This window comes from Thamnophis sirtalis, unplaced genomic scaffold (genome assembly GCF_051295495.1).
Source record: "Thamnophis sirtalis isolate CommonGarterSnake01/CBP01778 unplaced genomic scaffold, rThaSir2_p1.2 scaffold_8, whole genome shotgun sequence".
In the NCBI taxonomy this organism is placed as follows: domain Eukaryota; kingdom Metazoa; phylum Chordata; class Lepidosauria; order Squamata; family Natricidae; genus Thamnophis; species Thamnophis sirtalis.
In genome coordinates, this window is record NW_028261388.1 from 80,372,305 (window position 1) to 80,393,972 (window position 21,668).

Consider the following 21,668-nt stretch of genomic DNA (forward strand, 5'->3'; position numbering starts at 1 on the left):
AAAATGCCCTTTGTGGAACAAAATCAAATGCAAAGGACTAGAATGGGAGATATGTCATTTGGAAATATTTGTAAAACAGGTATTTCTAAGAGTATATTCAGTTTTTACAAACTGAATATGAATCAGCAATGTGATTTTGTTGTTGTTAGTTGTGAACTCGTGTCTGACGTCCCATGGACAATGTTTCTCCAGGCCTTCCTGTCCTCTACCATCCTCTGGAGTCCATTTAATGTGAAAGCAATGTGATAGGAGTGCAGAGAAGATAAAAGCATTTTGGCTGCATGAACAGAAATGTAGTTTCCAAGTTCTAAGAACTAGTAGTTCACCTTTATTTTTGTTGGTCAGACCATATCTTGAGTATTGTACACAAAATCAGACAAGCAGTTAAGTAGGGTTAAGGAGCCGAGGTGGCGCAGTGGTTAGGGTGCAGTACTGCAGGCCACTTCAGCTGACTGCTATCTGCAGTTCAGCGGTTCTAATCTCACCGGCTCAAGGTTGACTCAGCCTTCCATCCTTCCGAGGTGGGTGAAATGAGGACCCGGATTGTTGTTGGGGGCGATATGCTGACTCTGTAAACGGCTTAGAGAGGGCTGAAAGCCCTATGAAGCGGTATATAAGTCTAACTGCTATTGCTATGCTAAGCAGTTACAGAAAACAAGTTGATCAGGGACTTAAACTGAATCCTGGAAGAGAAATTAACGGAGCTGGGAATCTTTAGCAGTAGCAAGAGAACACTGGGCAGAATATGATAGGATTTGATAGAAGTTCAAAACCTATTCTCCGCCCCCTTAAAATGGAGGACATCGTATGAATTTAAATTAAGTCGAACACATTCTGGCAGAGAGATGTTCCCTGAGGATGGGCTCCAGCAGGAGTCCAAAAGTTCAAAGACCAAACTTCTGTCCTGGTGACCAACTCAGATTGGATCCATGAATTTAACTTCATCAACTTTGGAGAGCTTTTATTCCAATCCCCAACAACAGGGACTAAACTCTCATCTGTCAGGGATAATGCATTTAGCAATGGATTCAGTGGCCATCCAACAATATATTGTTCTGTGTAGAGGCCTGGTTTTCTTTTTGCTTTCTAATCAAACGTAAAATTAGAAAGAAATTATTTAAAAGGGATCAGGACTCTTTCAGTCTGTTAGGCTAATTTAAAAAAACAAAACACCACCAACAACAACAGAATAGAAGGAGGCTAAATTTGGCTTGCCAGATGCAGTGGAAAAACACACGAACAATAATTTTATTGAAGTTAGCACATTGCAGTGAGTCACCAGCATCCTGCTAAAAAGAATGACGAACACCAGAAAGTGTCTTTTAACAAGCTCTTATATAAGGTTACAGTGATTGAAGATAAGCATTTACAGGGTGTGCATACTGGACTATTGACAAATAATTGTCTTACAAGTTGTAAGAAATACAACTACGAAAAATATGGTGGATTATGCAAAATGTAAAAGAAGGATAAAGTTTACCCCTCAGTTATTTTTGTTAGGTATAACTACTGATTGTACTGTTATAGAGACTAACTTGATTTTATACTTAATAACGGCAGTAAGACTGTTGGTGGCGCAATACTGGAAGAAGGAAGATTTGCCTACTATTCAAGAATGGACATTAAAAGTAACAAACTTAGCAGAGATGGCTAAAATAGCAGCATATCTCAAGGACCACTCAAATGAGAGATATAAACTGGAGTGGAGAAGATGGATTGACTATACTCAAAATAAATACGGGACTAAGAAATTCCAGATAGTTTATGACTGAAGAAACAAGGAATGATATAATCTGTTTAGAGTTAGCCTAGCAAAGAGGAGTTAAAGCTCAAATGAAAGATGATACTAACCTTCTTTAAGTTTATTTTAGAACATCTTTGTTAAAGATTTATACCCTGTATTGGTTCTGGGAAGTCGGGGGGGGGGGAATGTTGGGGGGGGGTGTTCGGGTGGGGAGGGCAGGGGCGGAGGTAAATATTTGTAAAAGTCTTTTTTTTAAAAAAATGCAATAAAAAAAAAGAAAAAGAAATACAACTACGGATTTAGGAAGGAATCTCTTCGTCTTTGCCAGGAAAGAGAACATTTTATAATGCAGGATACCAAGATCTGTGATAACTAATCAAGTTGTTCTAACAGTTTGAACCTGTATCCCTCTTTGAAGGGATCCATTTGTTATTAGTGTCCTTGAGAATGTTGCAGTTTATGGAGACATGCAATTTGTGAATTATTGTCTTAGGTTCCAGGAGATAGATAGATACATAGATCGATCGATCGATAGATAGATAGATAGATAGATAGATAGAGACATACATACAGACATACAGACATACATACACACATACACATATACATATATATATATATACATATACATACATATACATACATATACATACATATACATACATATACATACATATACATACATACATATAGATACATACATATACATATACATACATACATACATACATACATACATACATACATACATACATACATACATATATATATATATATATATATATATATATATATATATTTAGTGTCACAACCTCTCGTAAGCCCCAATTATGGGAGGAAGCTAACAGCTTCCATTATCTGTCAATCAGCTCATCACAAGAGTCCATCACGACAGAAACCCAATATTTTTACTGTTGCCTTTGTTACACATTTTGTGTTATATTTGTGCTGATCAATAAATAAAGAGAGACTAGTATAGATCTATTTCAAGCTATTTAGCTCTCATCAGCTAGCCATACCCTTACTGGGATTCGAACCTGTGCTATATTACATCTTAGGCAAACGTCTTAGCCATTAAGCCACAAGTCCTCCTCCTTATCAGCTGAAGCCAGGGAAGAAGGTATATATTTAGTGTCACAACCCCTGGTAAGCCCCAATTATGGGAGGAAGCTAACAGCTTCCATTATCTGTCAATCAGCTTGTCACAAGAGTCCATCACGACAGAAACCCAATATTTTTACTGTTGCCTTTGTTACACATTTTGTGTTATATTTGTGCTGATCAATAAATAAAGGGAGACTAGTATAGATCTATTTCAAGCTATTTAGCTCTCATCAGCTAGCCATACCCTTACTGGAATTCGAATCTGTGCTATATTACATCTTAGGCAAACGTCTTAGCCATTAAGCCACAAGTCCCCCTCCTTACCAGCTGAAGCCAGGGAAGAAGGTATATATTTAGTGTCACAACCCCTGGTAAGCCCCAATTATGGGAGGAAGCTAACTGCTTCCATTCTCTGTCCATCGGCTCGTCACAAGAGACCATCCAGACAGAAAGCCCAATATTTTACTGTTGCCTTTTGTTACATTTGTGTAGTATTTGTGCTGATAAATAAATAAAGGGAGACTAGTATAGATCTGTTTCAAGCTATTTAGCTCTCATCAGCTAGCCATACCCTTATTGGGTTCTAATCCCAGTAAGGGTATGGCTAGCTGATGAGAGCTAAATAGCTTGAAATAGATCTATACTAGTCTCCCTTTATTTATTTATCAGCACAAATACTACACACACACACACACACACACACACACACACACATATCATGGGGAGAGTAGTTGTGACAGGCATAGAGGGGGACATAGTTTAGCAATTAAGTCTATAGATAAATTTACATTAAAGAAATAAGGAATGGCAAAGATATTCAAGAACTACTGATGACCTATGTATGAACTCACAGAAGGAATGCAGAATGCATGACACATGGAAGAATCCAGCAGGAAAAAAAAAAGTTCATGTTCAAACATCAGCCAGATTTATGTAGAGGAATATACAGTTGGGTAATGACTTGGAATGTGGCCAACTGCACTCTTGCAAACCCCTCCCAGAATAGACTCTACTACAAGGGGGTTTGGAAAGAACTCTATGCTGTAGCTTTTGCTACATAAAAGGCCTCTTATCTGCCTTGTCTTGCAGTGACAATTTGAGATTGTTGTTTTTAACCTTGACCTCTGTTGCATATATCATGACATTTCTTATTCTCACATCCCTGCCAGCTGAATGTCTTAGGCCAGTGTTTCTCAACCTTGGCAACTTGAAGACATCTGGACTTCAACTCCCAGAAGTCCCCAGCCAGCGAATGCTGGCTGGGGAATTCTGGGAGTTGAAGTCCAGACGTCTTCACGTTGCCAAGGTTGAGAAACACTGTCTTAGGCAATGCAAACATATGTTTTTTTTAAATCTTGCATTACTTCTGACAATTATATATTGTTCTTGGGGAAAAATAATTGTTGGAAGGACTGTCAAAACATTTTGCTTTTCTTCTGACTGTTCATAGCTCTAACTGTGGCTGATCCTTGATTCCAGCTGCCCATCACTAAATGTAGCCTTGCTGATTTCTGCAACCGCCTGCAGCGGGTCCTTTAAGAATCTTTGGCCCGCCACACTCTCATTAAGGGGAGGGGGAATAGTAAGGGGTAGAATGTGTTGTTTTCAAAATAAAAAATTCCTTTCTAGAAGACCAAGGTCATCTTTTGTCTCCGCACTTTTACACCTGACCGGAAGCAGCTGGGTGGAGACGCCAGCGTGGAAGAAGAAGATTGGACCATGTGATGGATTGTGGGTGTGGGGAACAAGATCATGAACTTTTTAACTGGGTGGGATTCTGATGTCATTTCCTGAATTGGGATTAACACAGATGTGCTAAGATGTCTGCTTTATTAAATTGGAACTTTAAGGATCGTTTTGCCTTGGACTCTGATTTAATTCTACATGATACTTGGAGCGCTGACATCCTGGGTTTCTGTCCTGTCATCAGGAAACATAAAACTTGGTACCCAAGATAGCAATAGCAATAGCAGTTAGACTTATATAATGCTTCAGCCCTCTCTAAGCGGTTTACAGAGTCAGCATATCGCCCCCACAGTCTGGGTCCTCAATTCACCCACCTCGGAAGGATGGAAGGCTGAGTCAACCTTGAGCCGGTGAGATTAGAACCGCTGAACTGCAGATAGCAGTCAGCTGAAGTGGCCTGCAGTACTGCACCCTAACCACTCGGCTCTTGTTATCCACTTTATGTAGTCAAAGAGAATTTTAAAAAACATCACACCAAAAGAAGTGTAATGAACTTTCTTATTGATGTTAGGCAATGCATACGTGGGAAAGGAGTAAACTAAGCAATTGCTCACACTTGAAATGGCGCACTCCATATGATACAATGGTAGGTTTAAAAATAGAGATGTTGTAAATGCCCCATCATATTTGAGGCGGGTGGAACTGAAGCGGAGTCCTTTAGATGGTTAGAATCAGGATTGTTATTTTTACCATAAAATTGATTGCAAATTTTATTTCCTAGCTTGCCAATTGTTGGGCCAATTTATTTATGAAACTAATATCCCATCTTTTGTTCAGAAGTTTAAGATGGTGTACACAGCCTTTTCTTTCTTTATCTGTGCCTTTGTTCCTTTCACTTTTCTGATACTAGAAGGAAATTAAGTACCCTCCACAGCAGGGGTCACCAACTTTTCTGATTTCGGGGACCATCTAAATCAGTGGTGGGATTCAGCCAGTTCGCACCTATCCGGGAGAACCGGTTGGTAACTTCCTAAGCAGTTCGGAGAACCGGTTGTTGGAAGAAATCTTTTGGTTTTTCCCACTTTACAGGGCTAATCCTGTAAGGAAGGCAGGAAGGAAACATTCTAGTGTTGTTTCTAGCCTAATCTTTATTGCCCTGCTTACAGAAACTGCCTCTCCGGTTAACACTTATTCCATTGTAACAGTTAAGCGAAGTGCCCATCGACCTGAGTGACATTGACTTGGCCACGCCCACATGATCACATGACCACCGAGCCCCCGCCTACCCAGCTGGTCATTAGGGCAGAGAACTGGTTGTTAAATTATTTGAATCCCACCACTGATCCAGATGCATAATTTTAAATCCCGCGAACCACTAATATGATCTGCCTAATGACCAGCTGGGTGGGCGTGGCAAGGTGGGCATGTGACTGGGTGGGCGTGGCCAACTCAATGTCACTCACATTGAGGGGCAACTTGCCAGCCTCTACTTGCCACTCCTTGCCTGCCCACCCAGGCTCCTTAGGGTCCCAACAGGAAGCAGTTGCTGGGGCTAAGCAACCACCGTGAGAAAGAGTTGGCAAAACAGCTGGCTCAGTTCAAATTGGATCTGACCAAGAAGGAGGCGCAGCAGAAACACCTCACTGAGGACTACGAGCATAGGCTTTCCAAGCAGAGGGAAGACCTGCAGGAATGCAAGGCCAGGTGCCGGCGCCTGGAGGCTCAGCGGGCTGAAACGGTCAGCCAGTTCCAGACCTTGTTGTAGTCCCACTGGAACAAGGCCCTCTGGCTCTTCACCACCAGCGGCTCTTCCCTCCAGCCTTCACCCCAAGCTCTGCACCAGGAGGCTGAAGCAGACCCCACGTCAGAATTTCTGCCCCCCTCCAACCTACACAAAAAGATCCAGAAGGGGGGGACTCTCTGCAGCAACACAATCGTTCATTGCACGTATCTAGCCCAGGGGTCCTAGTTTGAGGACGCTTGATTTAGTGCAATATAAAAAAATGCGAATAATTTTTCTGTGGACCACCCAAAAATTTTCACGCACCACCAGTTGGTGACTGCTGCTCCCCAAGGACGTAATGCTTACTTAGAAGCTGTTATTCTTACTAGGTATATGTACTGACTTTACAGTGGTAGAGACTAACTTGATTCTGCACCTAATAACGGCAGCAAGACTGTTGGTGGCGCAATACTGGAAGAAGGAAGACTTGCCTACAACTCAAGAATGGACATTGAAAGTTACAAACTTAGCCGAGATGGCTAAAATATCTGCATATCTTAAAGATCACTCAAGTGAGAGATATAAACGAGACTGGCAAAAATGGATTGACTATATACAAAATAAATACGGGACCAAGAAATTCCAGTTAGCCTATGCTTAAGATCAGAAATGATTTAAATTGTTTAAAGTTAGCTCAGCAAGAAGAAGCTAAGATCAATGTAGAGATGTCATTAATTTCTTTATTTCTTTTTTCTCAATAGATCTTAGACTGTGTTTGTTAAAAATCCATACCGTGTACGGGTTCTGGGAAGTCGGGGGGGGGGAAGGAGGAGGGGGGCTGGGGGGAGGGGGGAGGGAGGGAGGGAGGGAGGGGTATGCATTAGGCTAGACAAGAATTTGGTGGTAAACTAGAATTATTTTGACATACAAAAAATTGTACTTTGATGTCTTACTGATTGAGGAATGATGAAATGTTTGTTTTAAAAGAAATAAAACTTTTGAATATATATATAAAAAAGAAGCTGTTCTACTCAACCTTCACCCTTTGATTATGCTTATTGTTCTTTTTTAATTATACCACTTGTCATATTTTTTAAAAAACCTTGAATTTTACATCCTTAATGCTTTTAAAAAAAATCTGATGCTGACCCGATTGCCTTATTGTACGGATGTTTTGATATGTCATCCAGGTTAGCATGATTTAAACCTGAAGCTGTATTATTTCTAGGAAGGACTCTCTGTCTCTGGGAGTGGGTTCCCGCAACACGGCTGACCCAGTCTCGGGAGAAGCACAGATGAGTGGGGATCCAGCACCAGATTGCCAAGGGAACCGAGGGCAACGCTAATTGCGCAAGGAGTGCCATCCTTCAACAAACTTCACCCTCCTTCACAATGGCTAACAGGTTAACATTTCTTGGATTTTGTGTATTTTTACATTGAAAAAATAAAGAGAAAACAAATGTGTAATGGTCAAATGAGAGTTGGAGCCATGGAAGGGGAAGGCTTAGCTTCCCTCCCCTCATCTCATTTCCCATTTGAGAACAGCCCTATTTTCGAGTAAAATGTTTTTATTTTCCATTTTTCATTTTCATACAGTCACATATATACTGTGCATAGCCGGGGCCATACAACATTAAACAATAATCACAGCAATTCCTCTTGTCAACAATACCCCCCAAAATAGAAACCCAATATACCTCTTCGACTCTCCATACACCTCTTAGAACAGCCCTATTTTCAAATGATTTTTAGTTTTTCTTTCCCTGTACTATCAATTAAAAGGGAAAGGTAGCTTCAGGCGGAAACTTCTTCAGGGTTTATGTGACATGGGAGTCCCAAAATAGGAAAATTAATTTGCCGTTATTTTTAGGAATTCTGAGGCTACATTGTGTCACTTTCTCACCACAGAGTTGGCCTCCTCAGGGTGCCGTCGGCCAGACAGTGTCGGCTAGTGACCCCCAGGGGGAGAGCCTTCTCTGTGGGAGCGCCTTCCCTCTGGAATGAGCTGCCCCCGGAGCTTTGCATAATCCCCGACCTCCGGTCCTTCCGACGCGCCCTAAAAAGTTGGCTTTTCCAGCAAGCCAGCCTGGCCTGAACAAAACAAAATAAATCATTGATTATTGTTAATTTTAATCGAATTTTAAATGTTATTGTTAATCTTAATTGGGTTTGTTTTTGGGATACTCTATCTAATCCAACACGGATAAGCCGTGGCAGCAATCCAGCCTGCTAGGCTCACAATAATGTTCTCCAACATTAGTTAATGCGTTGACTTCTGAAAAAGGGGCGTGTGCACAAACATTCCTTTTATAGTCTGGAGAGGAGCCTAATTACCACCAGCTGAGTGCAATTACTTCCTGTAACTGCGCAACTATTCCTTACGCCTATTAGCTCTCCGGTGCCGGGCATCCAGGAACAACTCACTGCTGGTTTCTGGATCACTCTCCCTTGTCTCCTCCCCACTGGTCCAAGGCTCAGGCGCCTCCTGGTGGCCAACCAGCCTCTCTGCGCCCTGCTCGGAGTCGGAACCCTGTCCAGGGTCCTCCACATCCTCCAGAGCCCCTCGCTGTCGGAGTCTGGTGGCAGCTCCAACAGCTCCTGCTGGGCCACGACACGACATAGCATACTTTGACAAAATTTCAGCTTCAAATGTGTTTTTAAATGATCTCTGCAGTGCTTCAGAGTGGCTCTTGAGCACTTGAGCTGCAATCCAGGAGAAAGACACGGCAGCTTTAATGCTTCTTTTATGCTCTTCTGTATTCAGAAGCGTGTCTGGTGGATTCAGTCCAAAGTATTTCACAGCCCCTGCCTGCTGCAACATGTTGTGTAACCATGGCCTGAAATGGATGTCTGAGGCATATTTTTGTATTGTTTAAGGAGGACAACTCTTGTGTCTTTTTTTTTTTAAGTTTCATTTGCTAACATGTAAATGTCGTGAAGCTTAATCACTCCTTTCTCTGTTCTAGGCTAAAATGAAGTACAGGCTTGAAGCAGCATTCACAACTCACTATTCCCTGTTACAAGCAGCATAGGAACAATTTGGATTAACTATGACAGTATTTGCTACTGCTCTTTGGTTTTGTAGGCAATTATGTGCATACCTAGTTCATCTCCTGAAAAGGTCAGTTTTAAGTGAGAAATCGGAGAATTCATTTTGTCTAGAATACTGTTTATAGCATGGGTCGTCATTACTTGAGAAACTGCCTGCTGCCAATTACCTCCCAAAGACCCATTAGATCACACAGAGTAGGCCTCCTCCGGGTTCCGTCTACCAGCCAATGTCATCTGGCTACTACCCGGGGGAGGGCCTTCTCTGTGGCAGCTCCAGCCCTTTGGAACAAACTCCCCGCAGAGATTCGGACCCTCACCTCTCTCCAGGCCTTCCGAAAAGCCGTTAAAACCTGGCTGTGTCGGCAGGCCTGGGGTCGATGAGTTCCCTTCCCCTCTCGAATCGTGTGGCTGTTGGTTGTTTTTTAAATGCCCTATACGTTTGTAGTTTTTGTGTTTTTCCCTTCCCCTCCGAGTTTGTGCGCCGCCCTGAGTCCCGTAGGGAATAGGGTGGCATATAAATAAAATGAAACTCAAACTCAAAACCTGGTCCCTACCACCCACTAGTGGGCGTTTCAGGATTCCAAGGTGGGCGGTAGGGACTTTGGAGGTTAAAACCTCCTTTTGAGCAAGTGAAAATGCACGAGCGCACACATCAATAAACCAAAGTGCGTGTGCACGCAAACAAGCAAACACGTGGGAAGAGGAAGGGGAGGAGCGGAAACTGATAGCAGGGACAGGCAGAAGCTACCACATGTCTTGTAGAATCAGGCTTTAGTGCTGTTAATCATATTATGAGCAAACAGAGAACCCGTCTGAATCTCACCGAAAGGGGAGACCTTCGCTTGTTCCTTACGAAAATCGAACCAGATATCAAATATTTAGTCTCGCAGCATCAGCCTCAAATATCTCATTAATCACTAGTAAAGCTAATTTCAATTTACTTTATTGTTTTCTAATTAAACTTTATAAAGTTAAAAACATTGTAAACGTGCATAAAGTAGAAATAAAAAGATAAATAACAGATAAATTCACTGATAACAGATAAGAGCCTGTGGCCTAATGGCTAAGACGTCTGCCTAACATGTAATATAGCCCAGGTTCAAATCCCGGTAAGGGTATGGCTAGCTGATGAGAGCTAAATAGCTTGAAATAGATCTATACTAGTCTCCCTTTATTTATTGATCAGCACAAATAAAAAAAAGAAGATAAATGTACGTACATTTCTTTTTTAAAAAAAACACCCTCCGTTCTAAAAAAAATATTCCGTACTTGCGCAAAAACTGGTGGGCAGTAAGGAATTTTTTTCCATCAAGAAAGATCCATTAGTGGGCGGTAGGTAGAAAAAGGTTGACTACCACTGGTTTATAGTATCAAGTCAAATGTTTTTGGAACCTTGCAGTACTTAAGTATTTAATAGATAGTCAGAAGTATAGCAGAATATTTCATTGTGGAGTATTTCCTGTTTGGGAAATCATTGGGACATAATTGGGACATCATTGCCTCCTTTCTTTCATCATTTTGTTCTGCAGATGCCAAGCATGTGTAGTGGTTACTGACAAAATTTGGGGAGGAGGAAAAGTGTCTTTCTCAGCATTTTTCCTTAAAAGTTCACTTCTACAAAATTTGGGGCTCAGTTAGGCCCACTTAAAATTTCCGCTGGCTGTACTGTAGAAGCCGTGGTGCTCATAACTTTCCTCAAAGAGAGGGGGAAATATACTGCTCCTGGATATGGAGACTCTCTTTACTATTATAGATAAATAAATAAATAGTGATAACTATCATTTAATTTGAAAGCCACATGATGCTTTGCTTTTCAATAGCACTTAGGCATAAGAGCCGAGGTGGCGCAGTGGTTAGGGTGCAGTACTGCAGGCCACTTCAGCTGACTGTTATCTGCAGTTCGGCAGTTCTAATCCCACCGGCTCAAGGTTGACTCAGCCTTCCATCCTTCCGAGGTGGGTGAAATGAGGACCCAGACTGTGGGGGCGATATGCTGACTCTGTAAACCGCTTAGAGAGGGCTGAAAGCCCTATGAAGCGGTATATAAGTCTAACTGCTATTGCTATTGCTATTGCTACCACCCCATAGTGCTTTATAGCCCTCTCTAATTGGTTTATAGAGTCAGCATATTGCCCACAACAATCTGTGTTCTCATTTTACCGACCTCGGAACAATGGAAGGCTGAGTCAACCTTGAGCCGGTTGGGATTAAAGGAATTGAACTTCTGCAGTGAGCAGAGTTACCCGGCTGTTCTGACCCCCTCCTCCATCCAGTAACGAAAGCCAGACGAGCTTAATTAGAATGTCCTTTAATGACAAGACTAGAATCTCGGTGGCTGAAAGCCAAGCAAACAAACAGATAAGGACCTTGGCAGCAAGTCCAACAAACCTTGGCAGCAATTCAGACAAACCTTGGCAGCAATCCAGCCTGCCAAGGTAGTTACCTCTTTAGTTAAAGTGTTGACTTCTGCAAGAAGGGCGTGTCACAAGCAGTCTTTTTTATAGTCTGGAGAGGAGCCTCATGACCACCAGCTGCACGCAATTACCTCCTGTAATTGCGTAATTGCTCCCGATGCCAAGTAGCTCTTCGATGGCGTGCATCCAGGAACAACTCACTGCTGGCATCCGGCTCACTCTCCCTTGTCTCCTCCCCACTGGTCCAAGGCTCAGGTGCCTCCTGGTAGCCAACCAGCCTCTCTGCGCCCTGCTCAGAGTCAGAACCCTGTCCAGGGTCCTCCACATCCTCCAGGGCCGACTCATAGGGCCCCTCGCTGTCGGAGTCTGGCGGCAGCTCCAACGGCTCCTGCTGGGCCACAACAGCCTGCAATACTGCATTCTAACCACTAGGCTACCATGGTGTTTAATATATCACATGCTTCCAGCCAGTGTGGTTTATGGTTTAGTCTGTTCTTTGAACCTGGAAAAATGTGATTCATTCAGTTAATTGATTAAGCAAACTATACCATGCAATAATTTGTGACCCCAGCCTTTTGTTACACAAATAAATACTTTCTGTCATCCCTAAGCCTCCAACTAGCTTTCTCAATGTTTTAAAGTTGTGTGAAATCTTAGTTGCTCTGACAGCTGATTTTTTATTTATTTCAGGTGCAGCAGATGCCTACAGAGAATATTCACAAGTAAAATTTGTGGTGTTGTTATGTCTGCATGTGTTTGTGCTAAAATAAACCCTTTTCCTAATGTAAATAGATTCGTTTTATTAAGTCACACTTGACATTTTATTTAGATAACCGAAGTGTTTGGGACGAAACTGATTTGCTCACTTTCTGTGCAAAAGAATGGAAAGGAGAAACGGAGCAGGCGAAACAAATGAGAGAGGTGAGCTGCCAAAGCAGAAAACGGGGGTTCTTTTCGATGACTGGACAATCAAAACAGTGGTGGGGTTTCAAAAATGGTTCGAACCTACTCTGTGGGTGTGGCCTCCTTTGTGGGAGTGGCTTGCCGCCCATGTGACCGGATGGGCGTGGCTTGCCACCCATCTGACCGGATATGAAAATGCCGACGACACTTGTCAGAACCACCTTAAATTACCTCACACACAGCACTGGCCTGCATAAGAATAGGATGCAAACTTGTTTCTTAAAAGGCATCTTTGGTTTGCATTAAAACAACTTCAACACCCGCAATGTTCTGATTGCACCACAAACGCAGTAGTCATCCTTACCTTTCACAGAGGCACTGAGTTTTATAAATATGAGCAGATAGTGTAGAATAATCATATCCAAGGACCAGTGGTGGGTTTCAAAAAATTTTGGAGCCTCTTCTGTAGGTGTGGCCTGCTTTCCGGGTCCACTGGTGGAACCCCTTCTAACCGGTTCGGTAGATTTGACGAACCGGTTCTACCGAATAGGTGCGAACTGGTAGGAACCCACCTCTGAATCAAAATGTCTTCCATGTTGGGACAACAGTGATATCTCAATATACAAGAAGTGAGATATCAAACTGAAAGTTGCATCACCAAATCTTGACTTCTCTACTGAAATTGCATGTTAAGCTCAGAACTATTTTCAAAATGAGGAGAAAAATGTTTGAATATAGTTATAGTTTATCGTTAAGATTATAGTTTAATCTAACATTGTAGATTAAATGTATTAATTCATCTTGTATACTGTTCAGAGTACTGGACTAGAACAGGCAGTCTGGAGATTCTTGTAGGTAGAATAAAGTGGTCAACTTGAACTTTCAAACGTGGGTCTGGTTCAGTGGTGGGATTCAAATAATTTAACAACCGGTTCTCTGTCCTAATAACCAGGTGGGTAGGCGGGGTTTAGTGGTCATGTGACCGTGTGGGCATGGCTAACTCAACATTACTCAGGTTGATGGGCGCTTCGCCTTAGCTGTTACAATGTAATAAGGGTTAACCAGAGAGGCAGGGCAATAAAGATTAAGCTAGAAACAACACCAGAATAGTTTCCTTTCTGCCTTCCTTACAGGATTAGCCCTGTAAAGTGGAAAAAAAACAAAACAAGATTTCTTCCAACAACCGGTTCTTTGAACCTCTTAAAAATTTAAGAACCGGTTCTCCCGAATAGGTGCGAACTGGCTGAATCCCACCACTGGTCTGCTTGCTTGCATCTGGCATGTAACATCTCTCAATTCATTGTAATTCAAAGGATTTTCATTTTGCAGATTAAAATGGGGGGGGGGTGATTTCATGTATATTGATGTGAGCTAAGAGATTACAAAAATTGGTAATCCTATTTTTCTTCAGTTGTAAAATTAAGTTTAGATTTGGGAAGTTGTACTGTCTGAAATAAAGAGAGCCAGCTTGGTCTAGTGGTTAAGGCACAGGGCTAGAAAGCAGGAGAGTTCAAATCCCTCCTTATCCATGAAAGCTAGGGGGTGACTTTGGGCCAATCAGACTCTCTTACCCAACCCACCTCATAAGGTGGTTGTTGGTGAGGAAATAGCAATAGCAATAGCAGTTAGACTTATATACCGCTTCATAGGGCTTTCAGCCCTCTCTAAGCGGTTTACAGAGTCAGCATATCGCCCCCACAGTCTGGGTCCTCATTTCACCCACCTCGGAAGGATGGAAGGCTGAGTCAACCTTGAGCTGGTGAGATTTGAACCACCGAACTGCAGATGGCAGTCAGCTGAAGTGGCCTGCAGTGCTGCACTCTAACCACTGCGCCACCTCGGCTCGAAAATAGGAGGAAATGTTTGCTACCTTGAATTATTTATAAAAACATAATAAAGATTGGATATAAATAAATAAATGACAGGTTTAAAGAAATTAGGATGATAATAGAATAAAGAGCAGTTTTTCAAGTTCCCTAATTTTGTTTAAACGAAAGAGGATGTTTTTCTCTCACATGGATTTTTTTGCCCATTCATTTATTAGATATACAGCCAGATAGTAGACATAAACTTTTTGCAAAGTAATTTGGGCTAATGATAGACCTAAAATGAGATTCCTTGGGTGAACAATATCTTAAATAGGGGTAATTTCTTGAACAATTAAGTAAGGTTCCTCTAGTGATTGTTTCCAAAGAGGGTTCATTTTGACTGCATTTCTGTTGGCAGTTCTGAGTTTTGTTTTATGCTTGTTTAATTCATTCTGACTTACTGCGTATTAACCTTGCGAGAATTGGGAATAGCTCTGTGAGCTGTTATTATGGTGTGAAAATTGTGTAATTTTTAAAACGAGCAGTTTGAAAGAGAGACATTATGCTTCATTGATAAACGCTTTTTTCCTGCTGTTAATTAAAGGATCGCTTGCTACACTATAAATCTTTTTATGCCTGAGATTATTAGCAGAAGCTAATACATTAACAACAAGAGCATATTAACAGGGGTGTGATAGGGGGCAGCCTAATCAGGAGTGACAGTTAAAGTCTGGATCCCTTTACCTAGAACAAATATCAAAATATTCTTTAAAGTTGTTTCAGTTCAGAACTGTTTTTCCTCATTTTTGAAAATGTAGCGGTCTTTTTAGTTGCTTGTTAGTTGCTCAAGTTTTGAAGCCTTTTATGTAACTGGTATCTGTAGTAAATGGATAGGATGTTTTGCTATTCTAAATTTTAATTTGAACGTTGCCTTGAAAAGTCTACCTTTGTAAAAAATATAATAGAGGGTTTTTTTAATTGAAAAGTTTGAAAAAAAAAACCTTTTACAAATGTTTCCCTCCCCCCTTCCTCTCCCCCCCAACCCCCCCAGTCTCCCCCCCCCTTCCCAGAACCAATACAGGGTATAAATCTTTAACAAAGATATTCTAAGATAAACTTTTTAAAAAAAGTTAGTATCATCTTTCATTTGAGCTTTAACTCCTTTTTGCTAGGCTAACTCTAAACAGATTATATCATTCCTTGTTTCTTCAGTCATAAACTATCTGGAATTTCTTAGTCCCGTATTTATTTTGAGTATAGTCAATCCATCTTCTCCACTCCAGTTTATATCTCTCGTTTGAGTGGTCCTTGAGATATGCTGCTATTTTAGCCATCTCTGCTAGGTTTGTTCCTTTTAATGTCCATTCTTGAATAGTAGGCAAATCTTCCTTCTTCCAGTATTGCGCCACCAACAGTCTTGCTGCCGTTATTAAATGCAAAATCAGGTTACTCTACAACTGTAGAATCAGTAATTATACCTAACAAAAATAACTGAGGGGTAAACTTTATCCAGAAAATATAATAGAGTTTAATCCCACCTATTAGGGGAAGGGGGCTCTGCAGGCCACTAAAAGTGTGTTAGGAGCCACAAGTGGCCACGTGGCCTATATTTTATTCTTTGGGTGATCTTCATGTTCTCAATTACTGCTATTATTAAACTATTGTTCTGACTACCCATGTATCTCACCTGCCCCCTTTTCATTTTCTCAAAGTATTACAAAACATTATTTTGGAGTTACCATGTGAAATATATCAGACAAGTCAATGGAGATAAATACTGTTTGCTGAGAGCTGTGTTATTCCAGATATTCAGCCAAGGTCTTCCTCTCCCATCTTGGACTAAGGCAACAGATATACTAAAGGTAAATCGCAAAATAAAAAGATTTTTTTTGGAATGTTTAGGGTTTTTTTAAGGCATTTTATAAAAAAGTGGAGATAACTTTGAGTTCAAGTATAGCAGTAACTATACTTGTGTTAATGTAACTTACCTCCCAATTTTTCAGAAAAAAAACCCTTGATATAATAAACTGGAAGCATCTTGTTTGGAAGTAAATATGCTCTTTGAAATATTAGGATGAACAGTCGGAGGGGAATCATATTTGTTATCCCTATGCTTGTAGCTTTCACCTACAGGTAGTCCTCAACTTATGACTGGTTGCTTAATGAATATTCAAAGTTGCAACAGACTCAAAACGCAGTTATGACCCATCCTTGAAATTACGAGCGATGCACCACCTCTACAATCACATGATCAAATTTCAGGTGGTTAGTGACTGGCTCACATTTATTACAAATTGCAGTATCTCTTGGTCACATGATTGTGTTTTACAGTGTTTGCTGTTTCCCAGCCCAAAACGCCCATTGGATAGGCTGGTTTCAGACTTACAATAGCAATAGCAATAGCAGTAGACTTATATACCGCTTCATAGGCCTTTCAGGCCTCTCTAAGCGGTTTACAGAGAGTCAGCATATTGCCCCCAACAATCTGGGTCCTCATTTTACCCACCTCGGAAGGATGGAAGGCTGAGTCAACCCTGAGCCGGTGAGATTTGAACCGCTGACCTGCTGATCTAGCAGTAGCCTGCAGTGCTGCATTTAACCACTGCGCCACCTTGGCTCTTTCTCAACCCTTGTAATTCACTGAATAACTGCATGATTATCTTACTGGTTGTGGTGACTCATTTAACATCCATTGTAAAAAAAAAAAAAAAAAGGCCATACAATTGAGTGCAGTCGTTTGTGTACTTATGACCAAAATTCCAGGCTCAATTGTAGTATTAGACTAAAAAGTAGTATTAGACTAAATCAAGGAATATCTGTAGATGATTCAGGGTATCCTAATTTCCTGTTGAACTTCTCCACTGAAGAATCAGCCATGCTCTTCTTTTTTTCAGCTCCCTGAAAAACTTCTTTATTCACAAGGATGTAATTGGATCCAACAGTACAGCTTCGGATCACAACGGTATACAGGTTCAAATATACTAGGAAAATTACGTAAATGTATTGAAGCATTAAAAGGACAGGTAAGTGAGTAGATTTGGGTAAATTAAAGTCTAAAGCTTACTGGTGCTATAACTATTATAAGTTAGTAAAATATTAGGAGTAATTTCCATTAGCATAAGTACCTAAAACTCAGGTTGACTAATCAATATATTGTTGTGGAAGCATATAAATATTAAATGCTGATTTTTTAAAAAAATGTTTGATAATATGCTTTAGAGCATATTTTACAATTATTTCACTTTATAATTTCTTGCATATTTCTGTAATAGCAATAGCAATAGCAATAGTTAGACTTATATACCGCTTCTCTAAGCGGTTTACAGAGTCAGCATATTGCCCCCAACAACAATCCGGGTCCTCATTTTACCCACCTCGGAAGGATGGAAGGCTGAGTCAACCTTGAGCCTAGTGGGATTTGAACAGCCGAACTGCTGAACTGCAGTCAGCTGAAGTAGCCTGCAGTGCTGCATTTAACCACTGCGCCACCTCGGCTTACATGATTACTCATGTAATCATGAGTTAACATTTCTTTTAGTATCTCAGAAAAGCATTTGTGGTTTTGATAATCTGCAAATATATTTACCTTATTTGAGGTTAAAAAACTGTTGGTTTAGCCCCTCAAAACTGCTTAAAGGTGTAGTCCTGTCTTACTAATATGTAGCCTGTCTTGAAGAACATCCCTTTGGAGGGAAACATACTATTTAATGAATTGACATTATATATAGTATCTTTCATACCTAATGTGCCACTGCGTAAACTGCTGGAATTTTCCTATGTAGTAAACCAGCCATTCATTCATTTCCTTTTTCTGGATGTCATACCAGGGGTGGGTTTCAACCGGTTCGCAGTGGTCCCTGCGAACAGGTTGGTCGCCGAACCCGGAAGTAAGTAACTTCCGGGAACGGCGAAGGGCGTGCCCGCTCGCGGTCCTTACCCGGTTTTGACGAGTTCTGTACTTCCACGCATGCGCAGGACGCATACAGCGCCTGCGCGATCGTCCAGGAGCAGCTGGAGCGTCGTGCAGACGCTAGTACGCATGCGTGCACCGCGCACATGCACGAGGACGCCGCTGGCCCTGTTCCAACCGAACCGGTTGGAATGGGGCGAGAAACCCACCCCTGTGTCATACATACTCTTTTTCTCTCCATTTTTCTCTTCCCTGTTTCCCAAAATAATCAGTCCACTTCCTCAGTCCTCATTCAGGTCTTTTTCTTCTTCTGGAAGTTCTTTCCTCCAGCTTGGCTCCTATAGGTGCCTCAACCTAGTAATGCCTATCTCTTACATGCAGATCCATTTTGTTGTGAGTAGATATGATACCAAAACCATTTTCACCAAAATAAAACAACTATTCTTCTCATAGATCTGAAGAGCTAATTTTTTTCTCCTCCTATTCTCTTTTGTAGTGGATGGAAATCAGTGGTATTAAAGATCAAGATCAAAGGCAGAATTTTTGCAATGCTCTTTTTACTGGTGGAAGCATGGAGCATAAGTTCTACGAGGCCATAAAATTCCTCATGCTCTATCAAGTAATAGAAGCTTACGAACGCTTGGCCAGTAACCAGGAACGCATTCCAAACTTTTTCAGTGATCTTTTTAGACGGGATACTTCTTTGGATCCTTTAAGTTATATGATGAATCATCTGAACTCAATAGGAGACAGAAGAGGTCTTGATCAGGTAAATGCAAAACAAAATGTAATAAATTTTGGCATTAAAAAAAAAGTTCTTAGGAGGCTTAAACTGATTTACTTCTATGGTGTCCAGAGCAAGAAAAGTTGTATTAGACTAAAATTTTATGCAGTATTTTTAAATCACAGGGCTTAATAAGCAATCAGTTTTCTGTTTTCTGCTTATTTTGCAAGTTTTCTTTATATTTTTCATATAAAAGGAAAAAAGTTATGGAGGGGACTGAAGCTTCATTTTCTGATCTCCTACAGTTTTGTTTTGATTTTGATACCAGATAAAGGCTTTTTTTTAATTCTCAGTGACCTTTTATATTTCATAAAAGCATAAAATATTGTAGGATCCAATGTGGTTCAGTCACTGGGACCAGAGGTTCTGGACTCGTGCTGGAGCCCATCTTCAGGGAACTTGAACATTCAATTTTATAGCTACCAAGATTGTTGGCTGAGCAGGCATAAAAAGAGCCAGGGAAGTGATGAAGCCTGGGAAACAGGCCCCGCGTCAGTCAACAGGAGTGCTGATTTACCATCAGCTTATCAAGGACTTATAAGGCGAGGGCCGGACAGCCAATGATTTAACAGCCAATCATCAACACACCCCAATCGACATCTAAAAAGCCACACACAACAGGCACCATATAAATATCACTCACAGAACAACACACACTCTGCTAGAGAAAAGTTCCCTGAAGATAGGCTCCAGCACAATGCTTGAAAGACAAAATCTCTGGTCCTGTTGATTGACCCAGATTAGATCCTACAACATCATCCAGGGACACAAATATTCGCCTTCATTCATAAAAAGTATTACATGAGGAATCTGCTGCTTTTACCTTTTGCCACATTTAGTTCACTTTTTATGTTATAGCAATAGCAGTTAGACTTATATACCGCTTCATAGGGCTTTCAGCCCTCTCTAAGCGGTTTACAGAGTCAGCATATCGCCCCCACAGTCTGGGTCCTCATTTCACCCACCTCGGAAGGATGGAAGGCTGAGTCGACCTTGAGCCGGTGAGATTAGAACCGCTGAACTGCAGATAACAGTCAGCTGAAGTGGCCTGCAGTACTGCACCCTAACCACTGCGCCACCTCGGCTCTATATGTTGTGTGTGGAATGAAAGTGGAGATCACCTTGCCCATTAATTTTAGAAATAAAATACCTGATACATCACAAATATATTAAGTTGATTGGCCATGGCATTTTTCCTCAGGACTCTCTGCTTGTATATTTTGTCACATTTTTAATTGCTTTTAAAAGTCTGGATTACTGCAAATTTTTATTGATCTAGTTTGAAGACTTTATTGCTTGAAATGGGAGGGGTTTGGCATGGTTCAGAGGGAAATGAATTACTGTACTTCCTTCCTGAATCAACAAGTTTTATGGACAAAAAAAGTAGCCAAATTGATCATCTTAATTATGAATTAATTTACATGAATTATACATTATAACTTGCCTTTTCTACATTGTAAGTTTCGCTTTTTTCCCCCTCCACAGATTGATCTATTTCTTCTTGAGCATTCTCTTGAAGTAAAAATAATCGTTTATAGGTTGTGTAAGATTAATACCAAAGATTTCCTAGAAACATACACAGATGAATATCAAAGGGATTGGTATGAGATCCTCCTTCTAACTGAAGATGACCGTCATTATCACATTCCTGTTGTTAAGATATGACTACTTGTCATATATTTCCACATCAAGTCCTTCTGCATAAATTTGTTCAAATGAATGGTATCCTGTATTTAAGAAATATCTCTGCTAAATAAAAATATGTATGAAACATTTGTTGGCCAGGTTATCTTTCAGTTAAATCTACTCCCAAATTTTTTATTTGTGAGGAATAAAATGATGAAATCATGTACCGTGTTTCCCTGAAAATAAGACAGGGTCTTATTTTCTTTTGACCCCTGAAATAACCACTTGGCCTTATTTTCGGGGAGGTCTTATTATTTTTCAGCTGCAGGAGGCAGTGAGCATGGTCACCTCATGGCTGCTGCTGTGTTGCAATATTTTTGGGGAGGGCTTATTTTTGGGGGAGGGCTTATTTTAGCGCATGCGTTCAAAGGCCCAATTGGGCTTATTATCCGAGGAGGTCTTACTTTCCGGGAAACAGGATATTTCAAACTGAAGTTCTCACTACCAATATGCTGAAGACTCTAGTTTATGGTATAACCCGGTTATTATAATGCCAACTAACACAAGATTGTGTATTTGTGTTAAGATCCATTTGTATTAGAGATAAAAGTGCCACAATTTTTAACAATAATAATAATTCTATAATTCTATAATTCTATATAATAATAATAATAATAATAATAATTCCTTGATCTCTGATAAGTAAGCTGTCATTCGAAGACAATATTGAAGGATCTTTAATAAAAAGAGCTTCCACCATCTCACACTTTATCTAAAGAATTCAGCAAACTATAATGTAAAATATGTACATGTATAATATAAATTGTAACACCGGAACACTGAAAAAGTCTATGGAGATTAAAGAGAAAGAGCTATGTCTGCTTATATACAACACTAAGATAAAAGTTGGTTTGT

The 21,668-nt window shown here is 40.7% G+C and overlaps 1 protein-coding gene across 1 annotated transcript in view; it reads left to right on the plus strand.

Moving 5' to 3' along the window:
* OTULINL (OTU deubiquitinase with linear linkage specificity like) overlaps positions 1-20,900 on the plus strand; it is a 28,532-nt gene extending 7,632 nt beyond the window's left edge. The window contains exons 2-9 of the mRNA XM_087721980.1: positions 7,486-7,660; positions 9,224-9,378; positions 12,413-12,444; positions 12,552-12,643; positions 16,146-16,295; positions 17,328-17,456; positions 18,840-19,112; positions 20,613-20,900. Of these exons, the coding sequence (XP_087578106.1) occupies positions 9,308-9,378; positions 12,413-12,444; positions 12,552-12,643; positions 16,146-16,295; positions 17,328-17,456; positions 18,840-19,112; positions 20,613-20,792 (927 nt within the window). The 5' untranslated portion in view covers positions 7,486-7,660; positions 9,224-9,307 and the 3' untranslated portion in view covers positions 20,793-20,900. The remainder of the gene's footprint in view (positions 1-7,485; positions 7,661-9,223; positions 9,379-12,412; positions 12,445-12,551; positions 12,644-16,145; positions 16,296-17,327; positions 17,457-18,839; positions 19,113-20,612) is intronic.
* Positions 20,901-21,668: the final 768 nt, after the last annotated feature.